Source organism: Ixodes scapularis, unplaced genomic scaffold (assembly GCF_016920785.2).
Source record: "Ixodes scapularis isolate PalLabHiFi unplaced genomic scaffold, ASM1692078v2 PGA_scaffold7__128_contigs__length_106722199, whole genome shotgun sequence".
NCBI classification, from domain to species: Eukaryota; Metazoa; Arthropoda; class Arachnida; order Ixodida; family Ixodidae; genus Ixodes; species Ixodes scapularis.
In genome coordinates this window covers 32,089,279-32,105,275 of record NW_024609882.1, presented here as the reverse complement: position 1 = coordinate 32,105,275, position 15,997 = coordinate 32,089,279, and the positions used below count along the sequence as shown (strand labels likewise).

The 15,997-nt window shown below is 47.3% G+C and overlaps 1 protein-coding gene across 2 annotated transcripts in view; it reads right to left on the bottom strand.

The window, feature by feature from the left end:
• Positions 1–2,572: 2,572 nt before the first annotated feature.
• Positions 2,573–15,997, bottom strand: part of LOC8025504 (dopamine receptor 1) — a 157,617-nt gene continuing 144,192 nt past the window's right edge. For both annotated transcript variants that reach the window (XM_042286201.1, XM_029975665.3), the window contains one exon: positions 2,573–4,803. In XM_042286201.1, coding sequence (XP_042142135.1) covers positions 3,463–4,740 — 1,278 coding nt within the window. In that variant the 5' untranslated portion in view covers positions 4,741–4,803 and the 3' untranslated portion in view covers positions 2,573–3,462. The remainder of the gene's footprint in view (positions 4,804–15,997) is intronic.

The window sequence follows — 15,997 nt, the reverse complement described above, 5'->3', positions numbered from 1 at the left end:
CGTTGACCAAACCCTCTCCATACACGGCTCTGTCGAAACGTGTACGTATTCCATAGAAGGCACTGCAGTTACCATAGCAGCCGTCTGGCGCGTCGAGCGACGGGAGGCGAGTCGTAGCGAGTGAGGGGGGGGGGGGGGGGGGGTACTGCTCGTGCAAGCAGCGTCTATGAGCCGTTTCGTAACCGAGTTAATCTAATAACGTTATTATCAGTCAACATCTCAGCACAGGTTAATGCACGCTCATACATATGCAACATACGCGCGTGTCTCCTTGGCCACAGCCTCCTCGATATTTAAAAAGTCTTGCAGTTCAACGACGGAGCCATAGAGTGCCCGGTCGCATATTTGGAGCGCGAGGATCTGGTAGCAGAGAGCATTTCTTGGGGGCCTGTAGTTAGCGCACAGCTTTTGCAGCAGCGAGTACCCGAAACATGGTTTTCAAACCCGGAGAGAAACGAAGCGGTAGCGCCAGGAACGCAAGGAGCATGAGCGGACATTCCATCGCTCGGGTCAAGTTTGTTTCGGCGTCTCGCCGCTGCGGGGCGCCCGCTATATGCCTCTCCTAGGGTTCCTTCATGTGCGCTTTGCTTAGGGTGGAGACATCTGGCCATTTTGTCCCACACGTTTATTTGCAGCAGCTCGTAAAAGTTGGTATCGCCAGCTCGACGTCAGTGGACAGACCGACGAAATGTAGTTTTGGGGTGTTACATATGGGACGAGGGAAGTACCCGTGTACATTCCCTTTTTCTTAGAGTGAGGAGAATTTGTGGCAGATGGCAGATGTGCGAAGAAGACGGCGAAGCTGAGGCGGTACACTTCTCCCGGACGTAGAACCGTAGCAGTTTTCTTTGTGGTGTAGTGGTGGGGAGTCTTCACCGTTCCGTTACCGTCTCGGTCATAAATGCAAGGAAAAAGACGGACACACACACACTACTTCGCGCCGGGACGCAAGTCGGGCTACCCGGTCCACAAGGGCAGCCGGAGCACCGGCGATCGTAAGCTGTCGCTGTTTTGTGCGCCAAAGGAGGAGTCGCCGCAGACTACAGTGGAAAAAAAAATCTTAATCGAGAAGATAAACGCCTCGCCGAGACATCAGCGGTGTGCGAGAGGCATTTTGAACCGAGCCTTATCCTTCGGGACTATGTGCACATCGTCAATGGCGGAGAGGTTAGGATTGTATGCCGCACTATACTATGACTATTTTGTATATCTTTTTGCGTAGTATGTTGCTGGATATCTGTCATGTGCTTGCTGCGTATGTCGACGAAGTGTATTACCACTTTTGAGAGGTCATGAAGCAGCGAGTTGATAATAATTTTTTTTTTTCATATTAGGGGTTGTTAAAGTTTGTGTTCATATTGTATTTTAGTGCTTCATGTACTCTCAATCGGGGTATTTTGTCTTCATAGATTGCCTTCCACAAAAGACAATTTGCTATATGTTCGCCAGTTGCAGTGGCACCTTGGCCGTTCCCAAACGCGCTCGGCCTTGCACCTTACACAACACTGGTCCCCGCATCAGCAACACGATGACATAATTGGTGCTTCATGTACTCTCAATCGAGGTATTTTGTCTTCATAGATTGCCTTCCACAAAAGACAATTTGCTATATGTTCGCCAGTTGCAGTGCCATCTTGGCCGTTCCCAAACGCGCTCGGCCTTGCACCTTACACAACACTGGTCCCCGCATCAGCAACACGATGACATAAAACAATACACCAGTTTATTGTTCCGCCTCACCATTAAAAAAGTGAGATTTATTGAGATTAATTAGTCTATTTTTCCTTGTTTTATCAGTATCGTGTGGTTTCTTTCGCAGCCATTAAGCGTGCATCCCAAGTGATAGCGTTGCTGAACGACCTATCAGTACTGGGAAGGGGGAGGGGGGAGTCGATATTAAGCAAATGATCTCCATCAAAAACACGCGAATAATGAAAGTAGAGGATAGCACAGACTCTAGAGGCATTAGTACAAAGGAAAACCTACAAATTTTCACATTAGCAATTGTTCTGCGTCGCGAAAAGCTCCAGTCAAACAACGGTAGTACACGCCGAGCAGCGCCGACGACGAAGGTGACGGGGGCATGTTCCTAGGCTCAGAACAGCAGCGCTACGGTGTCGTCTACGCGCAAAATGTTCACGCGGCGGCCGCCGCTCTTGCCACTACAACTTTCTAGAACCAACGCCGCTAAAACACTGTAGCAAAACCCGACGCTTTAATGGCGGCACTACGCAGCTTCTCCATGCCAGAAGAAGCGAACGCTTTCGAAATCATAGAACAGAAAGCGGAAAAGATGTTTTTTTTTTACGTCTCCTTCGATTCACGAAATCCAGGGTGCTTAATTTAAGCGGGCATGATCTCCCATCGCCGCCATTAGAGCGGCAATATTGGAACTTTTGGGGCTGCCACAAGGTGACTCTGACTTTTGAAAAGGGTCTACTCATATGTAGTGACTGTGAAATTTTCAACGCGAGCAATTAAAATTTGCATTGCTTCAAGTGACACGGGAAAGTGTAGAACATGCATATATGTCTACACATGCTAAAGTAAGAAAGCACAACCAACACCGAAGAACGGCGTTAACAAAACAGGAAATCCGTTTATTCAACCGAAAAATACGGCACTTGTCCAGTTGAGATTACCATCTACAGGTTGTGTCTTGTCCCTCACGTTTTCAAGGAGAATTTATTTGCTCTCTTCTTCGTCTTTCTTCTTTCTTCTGACCTGCCACGGAGTGAGCACGCGCGAAACGTTAGCGTGAGACGACGGACCCCCAAAGAGGCCACTTTGACGTTAGGTCGCGGACTAAAAGCTACAAAGAAGGGGAGGGAGCGAGACATATCCCCGCTGCGGACACAACACACAACACAGTATACGACGTGATGCTCGTGGGCACGACAAGGCGTTCGGTCACTGTCGAGGGCATCGTGGCAGCGACGGGGAGACACAACTTTGGGACCGTTTGCAGAGTCGGCTTGGAGAAAACCTCACATCCACACACAGGAAAACGACAACGACAGCCGACTGTTCATGGACCAGCCTCCGCTTGTAGATGCTCATGTGGTTGTGTAAATGTGACCGATTGTCGGGTTTCACGCTGACCCGGTCTCTAACCGGCGACAGAGCGCCTCCTAGCGCACGCGACGGACGCTTCCGTCCGTGTCCGCGTTCAGCAGCTTGGAAGACCGCAGGCTGAGGTAGTGTCGCAGGTAGACCCGGTCGTCATTGCAGCCAGGTGCAGTGGGTAATAAATTAAGGGGGTGCGGCGAGCGTGCCTGGGCTCCTAAGTAGTGTGCGGCATAACGCTACGGAGTATCTGCCCTACAGTTCATCCATAGGGAGAACTCCCACGCGACGGGAAACAGCCAGCCTGGCTCCGGAACCTGGAGGGAGCAAGCCACGGGCGCTGTGTCCTCACGTTGTTGTGGTTGTCAAGACGGTGTCCCCGCAGTACACTCGCTGCTATATGGCCGAGATCTCGCCCACGCTCTTCACGCTGATCTCGACCCGGGTGTCGACTTCGGCGCGGAGAGAAATGCGTTCGGCAGTGTTGTTGTTGCTTCGGCATCCCGCGGAATTGGCCACACTGTTCGCCCTGGGCGTCTCGCAAATGGTGCTTCTCTTGGTGCGATAGGAGAGGTCGCTGGGTGCCCTCGCCCTCTCGGCGAGCGCCTTGCAGCATGCGTGAGCCGTGATGACCCTGCGGAAGGCGTCCCTAAACTCCGTGTTGAAGATGCTGTAGATGATTGGGTTGAGCGCCGAGTTGAGGTAGCCCAGCCAGGTGAGAAACTTGAAGCAATCTTCGGAGATGCAGGTCTTGCAGAAGGCGGCCACAATGTTGGCGCAGAAGAAGGGCACCCAGCAGCAGAGGAACACGCCCACGATGATTCCGAGCGTGATGGCGGCTTTGTGGTCCATCACGTGCAGCGAGGACTGTCCCATGCTGCGGAACTTGGTGGGGCTCATGTCTTTGTGGTTCATGGGCTTGGTGACGGCGCGGATGTTCTGCACGTGCTTGCGCGCGTACAGGTAGAGCCGCGTGTACAACGCCACCATGACCACGCAGGGCATGTAGAAGCTAATGAGAGACGATGTGACCGCGTACTCCGGCGTCAAGTCCAGCGCACACATTGTGAGTCCGTTGACCAGAAGCAGTGAGTCCGGATACGGCCGGTGCCAGCCCAGCGAGATGGGCAGAAACGACATCAACGCTGACAACATCCAGATGGCACAGATGGTGCCCAGCACGGCACGCTTGGTCATCCAGCGGCCGTAGCCCAGCGGGTCCTTGATGTGCAGAAAACGGTCCATGCTGATGGCGCACAAGTTCAGAATGGACGCCGTGCTGCACATCACATCGAAGGCAATCCAGATGTCGCAGAACTGGGGGCCGAACGCCCAGTATCCCATGAGGTCGTTAACCACCGCGAACGTCATCACCAGTGAGGACACAAACAAGTCGGCCACGGCCAGAGAAACGAGGAAGAGGTTGCCCAGCTTGCGGAGCCGGCGATCCGTGTAGATGGCCAGGCAGACAAGAATGTTGCCGGTGATGGCCGTCAGGATGATGAGTGAGAGGAAGGTGCCGATGATGTAGCGGCAGGACAGGTCCCAACTGTCCAGCTGGCCGGAGGACACCTGGCCGTCCTGACCGATCCCGGTGGTGTTGTTGGCCGCTGCCTCCAAGGTGGGTAGTACGCTCGCAATGGAACCCAGGGTGCTGGACGAAGAAGGCTGCATGGCTGCGGCCCAGAGCGCAGAGCTCGCATTGGGGCCGCCGCTGGAAAACCGCTCGGCGGACACCTGCGCAAAAAAATAAAACGAGAAAAAAAAATTGGAGCAACACATCCGACCTTCGTAGTATGAACGTCAGTCATCCTAGGTTTCCTCAATGCCCTTTGGTTATGGTGATGTCATTTTTAGTAGGATCGGATGCAGACAGCACACGCTGTCTGAAAAAATGCAAACTAGTGGCCGGTAACAAAATGCCGCCACTGTCAACGCCAAGAACTCTTGCTGGGAGACGTGCTTTCACATGCTCCGGGACAAAAAAGAAGCAAAAGCGTTTGGAACGAAACGGCCAGATGTCATCACCCTAAGAAAAGCGCATATGAAGGCACCCAGGCCATCCGTCAGTATGGACGCTTTAAACACGCGCCAGATTGAGCCGCCATTGACGACCTTTTCTTGTCTTACCGAGATGCCGAGCTACTAAAGTGGGCGCCGACGAGCCTCCACAAAGGCTTATGCTTGTGAGAGGGACTCAGTCGCAACTAAAGTGGCTATAAGCTGTCCTGCTGTGGCAATGAGGAAGTGAAGCGAACGGAATAAGGGGAAACAAACACTGAAGGTCGCTTATGGCGGCGCCCATACACAGCTGCCTAAAAGCGTCAATACCCGGGGAAAACTTTCTGTGGCGTTTTCGAAGAAAGGAGGAGTACGCGTGCTTGTCCAACTTTAATGCGCTTTGAAGCACGTGCTCCCGGCCGTATACCTTTGATTGAATAGCCGCATAAATCTGTCCTTGAGTATAGGGAGTATTCACTGACGGCCATAGCCGTGTGCGCGACTGCTGAGCGCGTGCTCATGGCGAGCTTCCACAGTTCTTTTGCAACGTGTATTCCACACCATCAAGATTGCCGGTCTATGCAACCTAGTAATGTGAGTTCGTTCTGAGCATGCGCTCTAAACAGCACCCACAAATATGGCGTGCAGTGAATACTCCTTATAGAGTTCCAGGGTCCAAATAAAACACAAAGGTGGTGGAAGTTGGTAAGAAGAACCAGGAAAATAACCTTTGGAAGTGTCAGCGTGACAACCGGCGTGACAACCGGCGTTCCGGCGTTTTGCCCGTGTGGCACCCGTGCCACACGGGCAACTCGAATGCCATTTACAACGAATGAAATTCGTGTGATCGTTGAATCGGCTCGCGATCTGTCGTGCGTGGAACGCCCCACGCTCGGAGTGTCGCGCGCTGATTGGCCGATCGTTCAAATGTCATTTGAGTTGCCCGTGTGGCACGGGTAGCTCGTTCAAGATAATGCCAGTGAATCCTGCAAGTGGCACTATAGTGTATAGTGGCGCCTAAAGCCCCTCTATCCAGGGAAAAGTAGCGCCATTCATTGTTGTAGAAATGCTCGAGGCACGTGCCGCGCGCCACTTCTGGGAAATTCATGGCGTCTGAAATCTATACTCTGTTTCACCTTATGATATACCGCAGGAAAGGCTACAAGCGCGAGCGACTTTCTCTAGGGCACATCTCGGCGGCACAAGCTCTCGTGCGTCAAGAGCAGCTCCCAAAGCTATGAGCTCGCGCTTCTAGCCTTCTCTGCGGTACAACATAAGGTGAAACGGAGTATAGCTCAGTGCTGCGCTGTGCCGCCATGATCTTCCCAAGGGCTGCACGTTGCACGTGCCTCGTGCATCGACGAACCTTGCACTACTTTCAAAACATAAAGGGGCTTTAGTGGCGCCAAGCGCCCCGAATGGTCGCCATTTTGGTTCTAGGAATGAGCAGTTTCTTCTTGACCTCTAAATTTCTGGTGAGCCTCTCTAAATTCGCTGGGAACGGGTAGCTTTATAGAGAAGTTTCTCGAATATCAGAGATTTTGTTATTTAGACACCGGCGAAACAAACGCACATCTTCGCATCTCCACCCCATGCGGCGCCGGTGCTTGACGGTATTGAAAAATAATTTTCTTGTCTTTAAATACCCAAGAACAACAATGCCATTGTAAAAAAAGTCTGTGGAGTAAGCATGGCTGATAAGTGAATTGTATCCACAGCGCCAAAAGACGCTTATATTGGCGAGGAACGCTTTCAGTACGATGATGGTCCATAACGATCTTGGCAAGTCTGCCCCAGAGCGAACCTCTCGAAGCTTCGAAGATTTGGATGGACCGAAATCGCGATTGCCATGGCAACTAAAAATGATCAGTCGATCACCTAACGAGGAGGCTTGGTCGTCTGTATGTTAGTATATGTTTGTGTCCAGCTAGTAGGCAGGGAAGGCAAGGGGTCCCGAATCCCGGAGAAAAGCTCTCCGGAGAAAAGCTCACCGGAGAAAAGCTCACCGGAGATAAGCTCACCGGAGAAAAGCTCACCGCAAAACCGGCGGATGCGGAGAAAAGCTCACCGATTTTTTTTCTTTTTATATGGAGGCTGTTGGATCATGCGTAACATATATCAATTTATTATAATTAAAGTTCGTCAGCTTTGTCAAGAAGAAAATGTCCTTTTTCGTATTATTTGCCAAGCTTATTAAGTATATTGCTCCCAAAATAATAATGGCGGGCCAGTGTTTTCTGCGGCTTACTCTCTAGGCAACTAAAGCCTAACTAAAAATTTTATGAACTTGAATAACATGAAAAAGTTCAAAAACTTATGTCTCCCTAAATCCTAAAAATCAAAACTGTAAACACCGAAAATCCGAAAGTGCATGCGCAACAACGCGGTGCCTGAAATTCTCTTTGAAGCTTTTATTAACCTTTGAAAACAGGATAACACAGTCAGTAGAATATCGAGGCTTCTTTCTTCCACGGACATGCACGTTTTCTAGCCGTTCGTGCTGGTGTTTCCGCACGTTGCCTGTGTGTGATAGTGCCCTTCTAAGGTGAGCCACTCATGAATTTCAGAGCTGCACACTGGCACCGTTGTTAATTGTGACCTATATAAGAAATAGTCTTCTGTAAGGTAAAGAATAGGGCGAGTTGGTAAACGTTATACATAATGAAAACCGCTCAAACGACGACGACGGAGTGAAGACAACAAACACGACAGGACGAAGCTGTTCTCGCAACTAAAGTTTTCTTAGTGAAATTAACAGGAAGAACACAGCGTAGCCGTCATTGATTGCATCAACAAACACCTACTTAACTATTAGGCACTACAGAATATTTGGAGCTGAAACGGTTCACACACCGCTACTCATATTAGCTCACAAAGAACAAACCTCTTTATTTGACAGAGCTACCGACGGCGCACCCTCAGTTGTCAATAAATTGTTGTCTTTTTTACGAGTGTACGATGTTCTGATATCCTTTTTGTGGCTTCATTAATATACAGAATGGGTGATTACTAATTTCTGAGAAATTAGTAAATATGCCCAATGACCTTCAAGAATATTACAAGAAAAAGGACATTTTTTTTTTTAATGAAGTGGCGAATGCGAATTGTGTTAAATTGCCACGTTTGACGCAGAATCCGCTAAGTAAAAAAAAAAAAAAAAAAAGAATCGGTGAGATTTTTTTCGCATTTGCCGGTTTTGCGGTGAGCTTTTCTCCGGTGAGCTTATCTCCGGTGAGCTTTTCTCCGGTGAGCTTTTCTCCGGTGAGCTTTTCTCCGCCGCCCGGCAAGGGCGCTACTTTCCCAGGATCCAGGATCCTTTGAGGCCAACAGAAAGTTCCTTTGGTGCTACTTTCCCAGGATCCTTTGAGGCTACTAGGAAGTTTTTTTAGCGTTAGAAAGTGGGATCACGAGCTAGGTTGCATAACGTTTTTGTTCATTTTGTGCGTGCAAATGGTAGAGCAGTGGCGTATTTAAAGAATAAATAGATGGTAGCTCCTCTGTAAAATATCACCATATATATATATATATATATGTTCTCATAAAACGCAGCCCAGCATTTACAAGAGACAGTAAAGATGTTTTTTTTTCGCTACACCGCGCAAGGAGGAAAAGCACTGACTTGGGCTCCTGCAGACGTCTGTTTGTCCCATTCGTCCCAAAGCCAGAGTTAAAACACAATGCATGTACCTTAAAAACAAAAAAAAGAAAACAAAAGAAAGGAACAAAGAAAGGCAAGTTTTCCAAGTTGTCATCCCCTTCCCCCCCCCCCCCCCCCCCCCCCGGTAACAGGTCGCAGATGTTTGAAGGCACGTCATTTATCTTAAAACACGACATCCGCTTAAAAACTCTCTGGTACCTCTGGTCTCTAAAATTAGTCACGATCGCACGAGGGAAAGGCAACGCTCTCCTCCTCCTCTGGCTGCCATCGTTAATATTGGCTCGGGGGTGTTTCATAACGTGCGGCGCAACACTGTTAGGAAAAGAAAGCTTAAGTTTTCTTATATAAATTAATCAAGTACAACATAAACAACAAAGAAAAAAGAAAACACTGACCTCCGCTATAGTTCCTACCCTATAATTGGAGAAATCGGCTTTCCTTTGAGGGAAAAAAAAAAAAAAATGCCGGAGCGTGCGTGTGTCGGCCTCAGTGTGTGGGCACACGGCGTGTAAAAAAAAAAAATAAATAAAAATAAAAGCAGAAAAAAATGTCCTGTTTTTGCGGCTTAATCAAGATGATCTCGAGACAAGAACTTTTTTTGTACTCTGCTGGTTTCTGGAATGATAGGATCGCAATTACTCCGCTCTATTTTGTTTTCTTCTTTCTTTCAACGTTTGATGCGAGGAACGATGGCTGTCTCGATGAGATGATGGCGGCCAGGAGGCGCGAGCTTCCTCCGTATACTGCGGTTGCAGGAACACGCGTACGACAAGATAATAACGGCAGGACACGTATTTCGAACGCCCGGTTTCCAGCACGCGCTCGCTGCCTTCCACCGTGCTTTGGCTGCGCGCGCGTGCACATTCGAAGCTCACGACACGCCGAAGTGCCATCGAAGGTTTGGAAGGTGGCGCTGGAGACGGTACAAATGAAACTCCTCTCTGTCGTTCTAATTCCGTCAGTGACCGTAGGTCGCCTTACACGTGAACTTCAGTAAAGACTACACGCGCGAGGAACTGGCTTCGATAGCAGTTTTCACTGCACGAGCGTTTTTGCAGCAGAGGCGATTGCGAAAGCATGGCACTCGCGCGTGCTGCTGCCCACGTTAAGGCTGAATCTGGAACGAGGTTGACTCGAGCCGGGGTTACACTGCTTATACACCATACAAAAGACAGTCTGCGCAGAGATTCGAACCCGAGTCATATTGAGATCTCTGCTTCGAATGCCGCATGGCAATGAGCTCCAGGAGGAAACTTGGCACGCGGGATTCAAACCACGGATATTGCGGTGATTCGTGTTTGCAGACTGTCGTTTTTATGATGTATGAGCAGGCTTACCCCGGTCTTGAAATATACGAAAAAAAAAAGACAAAACTCGTGGAACTACACAGTATTTTGTGTTTAAAGTTAGGATTGTATATTCGTTTGAAGAATAGAGAAAAAGAAAACACGTTAACTAGAGTATAATTTCCGTAACGTTGAATATCAAAGTGCTGCAACGTAATTCATCGATTCCGATGTTTTCACAGATAGGGCAAGAGAACTTCAAGTCAAATCCGCGGAAATGGCTAAATCATCGCCGAGTTGCGAATAAAATATGTTAGCGCTACGAAACCCTTCTAAGGAATATATCGAACCTGCACAAATCTAAAATAAACTGATTTCCACACAAAAAAAAAAAAAAAGAAGGAATCGTATGGAGATTAATTTGCAGGCGAAAAACCGCTTTGCGTGCTTCTCAAAGCTCGGAAAGCCCACACCCAAGACGAGAGTAAAATAAGAAAAGAAAGAAAGAAGGGAAGAACGTCCCCGCGAATTAAATTTTAAGAGATAAAGAGAGTCGAACTTTATAGTCGTATGTCATTCGGCTTTAATGATGTCTGAACTCCGTCTTTCCCAATCAAATTTAGTGGAGCGGCGAAAAATAAGAAATAAAGATTCGATGGTCGTGGGGTGCCACGTTGATGTCCTCGACTCTCCGAAGCAATTCAAAAGGACAGTCCGCCTACGTGGCGTGTTCAAATTATTATTCCGCTTAGAGCACGCGCGTTTCTTCCGAACTCTAATTTAAGCACAACGAAGATTAACAGCCAAGGCTTTCTTTATCGATTTTTTTTTGGCGAGAAACGTTTGACGTATTGGTTTGCCCCGTGTATATGTATATATCCTGAGGGGATACATTTATAAAAAAAAAATAGACAGCAAGAGAAAAAGAATGCCAGGTAGATATTGTTTGAACTTGTGATATGAAACACATTGAGTTATTACAAGAAACGCTAGAGACTCAGCTGGCGCTAGTGTCTACGGGACTTCCGGTTGCCAAATTGAAGCAAACAGTCTACTTTTCCAATGTTCCTGTGTATTTCTATGGGAAAACGTGAGTGATATTTTTCTCTGCGCCAGGGAATAAAAGAAATCAGCGTAGTTTCTTTAGTCGTAACGGGTACTATGTAGCCTTATTCACATTATTTATTTATCTATTTATTTCAGTACCTTCAAGGCCCAGGGGGCGTTACAAAAGGGAGTGGTGGAAAACATAAAAACAAACAACAGGTAGTAAATACAGAAATTGAAACAGAGAATGAAAAATGCAGACAACGCCGGTTATTAAGAAAGTACATAACACTCAATGGCGGATCTGAAAGTGAAATCGTCGGTAATCATTGCGATGGAGGCGGGCAGGTGGTTCCATTCGTTACTAGTCCTTGGGATAAATGAATCGAAAAACAAGTTAGTGCGACAATGTGGCACGCCTACTTTGTTATGGTGGTCCGAACGAGATGAGACGTATGATGGCTCTGAAAAAAGTTCGGTTTTGAGGTGCGGGTTATAATGATATATTTTATGAAATAGCGTGAGTCGCGATATTTTTCTGCGCAGAGAGAGGTTCGGAAGGTTCAAGGTTGCCTTCATAGAGGATACACTAGCTGAACGGGAGTAGTTCGACAAGACAAAATGCGCGCTGCGTTTCTGTATCGATTCTAAGTTATTAGTAAGAAATTCCAGGCCTGGGTCCCACACCGAAGATGCGTACTCCAGTTTAGAGCGGACGAGAGTTTTGTAGAGGAGAAGCTTTAAAGATGATGGTGCCATAGAAAAGTTATATGACGCAAATATCCAAGCATGCGGTTAGCGTTATTTACTGTATGTTTAACATGCATTTGCCAAGACAGATTAGCTGTTATATGAACCCCTAGGTATTTGCATGACGTTACTTGTTCGAGTGCACTGCCTGAAAGTTGATAATCGTAAATGTTGCCACAAACAGTCTGACGCGCAATCCTCATTACTTTACACTTGTTAGTATTTAGACGCATTTTCCAGATATCACACCAATTAGACATTTTGTTAAGGTCAGACTGAAGCACATAGGAATCGGAACTAGTAGAAATGACTCGAAAAATGACGCAGTCGTCAGCAAACAACTTGATGGATGAGTTGATAGAGTTAGGAAGGTCATAAAAGTGTATTTTTATTTAGTTAATATTTCTTTTTTATTACCGAGCGTTGTTTAAGTTATCGAAAATTGAGGCCCAGTTCTATGGTGTACAGCGTGATATGTCCATACAAGCTATCAATTTAAGCAAAAAACATGGAAGACGTTTACAATTCTCTGTAACTCCGAATTAGAGCGCAGCTCTTGAAGAGGAAGAGGGGAAGGTATGCGCCTCCTCCTTCCTCGCTAAAATTAACGGCAATATTGGCAATGTTAGATGCGTGGACGTCCCGCGTGACGTCACACGTTACGTGTTTCCAATAATGACGTCACACGTGGCCTCACGAGGGTAACGTTTTGAAGTTACCCTCGTGACCCTCACGGGCGTTACCCTCACGAGGCTAACCCCTGTGAGGGTAACGTAATCCCCGTGAGGGTAACCCTCGTGAGGGTAACTCTCCCGGGGGCTACATTACCCTCACGGGGGTGAAGGTGAGAGCGATATCCTCATGGGGGTTGCGTTACCCTCCGCGGGAGTTCCACAACTGAGGTAATCTAATAACGTTGCGTAGGAATTGCGGTGACGTCAGAACGACACCGAACGTGATTGGCTTCGGTTGAAAGGATAGTGGGTAGGCCTCAATGCTAGATGCCTTGAAGTCTACCCCCTATATGTTTTCAATCAGCCAGTAAGAGTTTGGCGTCCAGACTTCATCGCAGCCCCTCTGCAAAACGCAGACAAACCTGCGCTCCGCATAACAGCAACCCTTCGAGGGTTTCGGGCCGAAACACTTCGACAATACCTAGCTTGGTTTGAGACGCCGCTGTCTACTTTCCTGTGTCTCTTCCTATTTCCTTTTTAAGTTTCCTTGACAGTCTAAGGCCTTAAACACCATGATTAAGATATGTGTCTTCCTGTTTTATCCTTCTTTCTTCTCCTCTTTCAGCTTTCGGGCGTCGCTTCTAACGAAGTTACCATGCGATATGGCACAAGCCACAGCTCAATACAAAGGTAGCAGCGTCCAGGCAACTATCTATCCCGTGCATTTGTACCTCCTTTTTGTAGAGAGCAGCTCTTAGGCGCCCGCCTTTGGCCTGAGTGGCGTCGGCGTAACCTCGCGTTGTATTATGGGAAGTTTCCTCTAATGACGTCACATATGACGTCGCGAGGGTCACTAGGGAGGAGGAGGAGGAGGGAAGTTTTACGCCAAATTTAACGGAAAAATTTTCCGCTAGATGCAGTGCGAAAAAGTCCCCGCTAAATATAGCAAAATAAATTCCCCGCTATATTTAGCGGAAAAATTTCCGACTAAATTTAGCGAAAAAAATTCCCCGCTAAATTTAGCAGAATAACCCCCCCCCCCCCAAATTTAGCGAAAAAAATTCCCCGCTAAATTTAGCGGAAAAACATCCCGGCTACATTTAGCAGAAAAATTTCCCCGCTAAATTTAGCAGAAAAAATTCCCCGCTAAATTTAGCGAAAACATTTCCCGCTAAATTTAGCGAAAAATTTCCCTACTAAATTTAGCAGAAAAAACCACTCCGCTAAATTTAGTAGAAAAATTTCCGCTAAATCTAGCGAAAAAATTCACCGCTAAATTTAGCGGAAAAAGTCCTAGCTAAACTTAGCGAAAAAAAAGTTTCCCGCTGAATTTTCCCGCTAAATGTAGCGGGGAATGTAGCGAACATTTTCCGCTAAATGGGGGGAAGCAGGAGAAAAGGAGGGGAGGGAAGAATACCCTCCTCTCCGTACCCTCCCCCTCCTCTTCAAGAGCTGCGCTCTAATTCGGCGTTACAGGGAGTTATAAACGTCTTTAATTTTTTCTCTTGTAAACAGTTTATAATTAGCACAAGTCTCCAGCTTGCTTCTTTCTACAAGCTTGCTGAGCTATTTGCACAGAGCAGAAGAGACAATATGTATAAGGTACATATGTAACTTACAGAAAATACTATTTTTAGAAATAATGAGAAGGAAAGAAAGGAGAAAATCGAATGTTCCCAGCTTCAGTTACGATAATAGTTTATTGCGAGCGCTCACTTCTAGAAAGCTTTTCAATAAAAAGCACGCAAAAAATCAACAAATTCTGAATTAGTTCAGACATAGGAACAATCAGTGGCACCATGGTATCTTTTACGAGCGAATGTGATCGCCATATTTTCTTTCTTATCTATTCTGCGCAATGTGGCTTCCGGTGTAAACGAAAAAAAAAAAAATTTATGCGCGAATCCGACATTGCGTAAGATAATAAATACCTCCTCCACATGCATACACGCCTGCAAGCGTTAAATCAGCAGCTAAAATATATTTATCAAATAATAATAAAAAATTAGAAGAGGAGAACGGAAGAAAAAAAAAAACATCGCAGGCCCTTATCAGCCGCAGACGAAGGCATTTGCGGTACGACAAACACCGAACAGAAATAACACCAACCACTTCATTTCCCTCTCTCCCTCTCTCTCTCTCTCTCTCTCTCCCCCCCCCCCCCGCCCCCCCCCCCCCCCCCCGGGTCCGTCCGTCTCCACCCTGGGGCAAAGACACACACAGACACATACGCGCACATACACACGTACGCAAACACACATACACAAACTCGACAAGCGAGTGAAGAGCATTATAAAAAAAAGAGAAAAGAAAACGGGAAAAGGAAACCTTGCGCACTTTAGCGGAGAAACCGTAGTTCAAGAACTGAAAGAGAAGAAATCCGTTTCACATTTCTCTATCAGTTGCGGCTGGAGCCGTCGCCACCGCTACCGGATGCCGCGGATTCATTGAATTCCGATCGGTTATCGCACCCAACCGGTTCAAAGCGATTGCGGCTACGCTTGGCAAAGTATACGCATCTCATTCCGGTCGTTGCGTCTTTCGGTGGACCTAAGGAAAGTTACCTCAAAGTGTATAGACGCTTTGCAGCAGAACCTGGCCGGAACAGGCCCTTTCGCGATTCCTTCTCGTCTCTTTCGGTTTCCGTGTTTACGCGATAGAACAGCTGGTTTGCGCGATAGAACAGCTGTCTCGGCGAATCTGTCGTAACTGTAGTATCAGCTTGTTACCCCAGGTTGCTCTGCACGCCACCTGCGCAACCGCGTGAACCAGACTTTCCGCGTTCATCAACGTTCATCGTGCACCGTAAAAGGACAGAATAGGCAGTCCTTTCATCGCTTCCTCGAAGAAAGCCAAGACTCTGGAAACTCGCTTACTCCAGCACATCGCCGCAGGTTGGAAACATGGAGGATAAGAAGCGGGGCAAAGCAATTTTAGTCCAATGCTCGCTTGCGGATGCCTCAGCGTTGTGCGTTGAGCTGGCGCATGGCACTGCACGTAATGTATTAGACCGCTATGTTTGCCCAATAGTGGCGTTTTTAGTGTTTGTGCTTATGCGTTTATTTATACTAATGTTATTTTATTGCCTTTACCGCGTTTATACTAGAATCCTAACTGTATTAAGTTAATCGTATTATTGCGTACAAAATAAATGATATCTTGTTCTAGGGCAGCTCGAATCCACAAAGAGAAGTAAATTGGTCGATTGTAAACAGTAAGTTCAGTACCCCAGCCGCACGGAAAGGTTAATAGATTTTTGTTAAATGATACGAGGTTGAATCAACTCGCGATCCTGAATGACTATACGAGCGTCGCGAGCTGAGTTGTCTATCTCACAATAACATTCGATCGAAATTATATTGATTTTGCCATGTGGCCGGGGTAAGAATTTGGTGACTGCACGCGTTAACATCGCTTACATGATTGTAAGTGACACTTGCCTAGCCGTGACCGCGTTGACTATGTCTACCTGATGTTTTACTGTGATCCGTTTTGCTGTGTAGAATCGCTGCGTG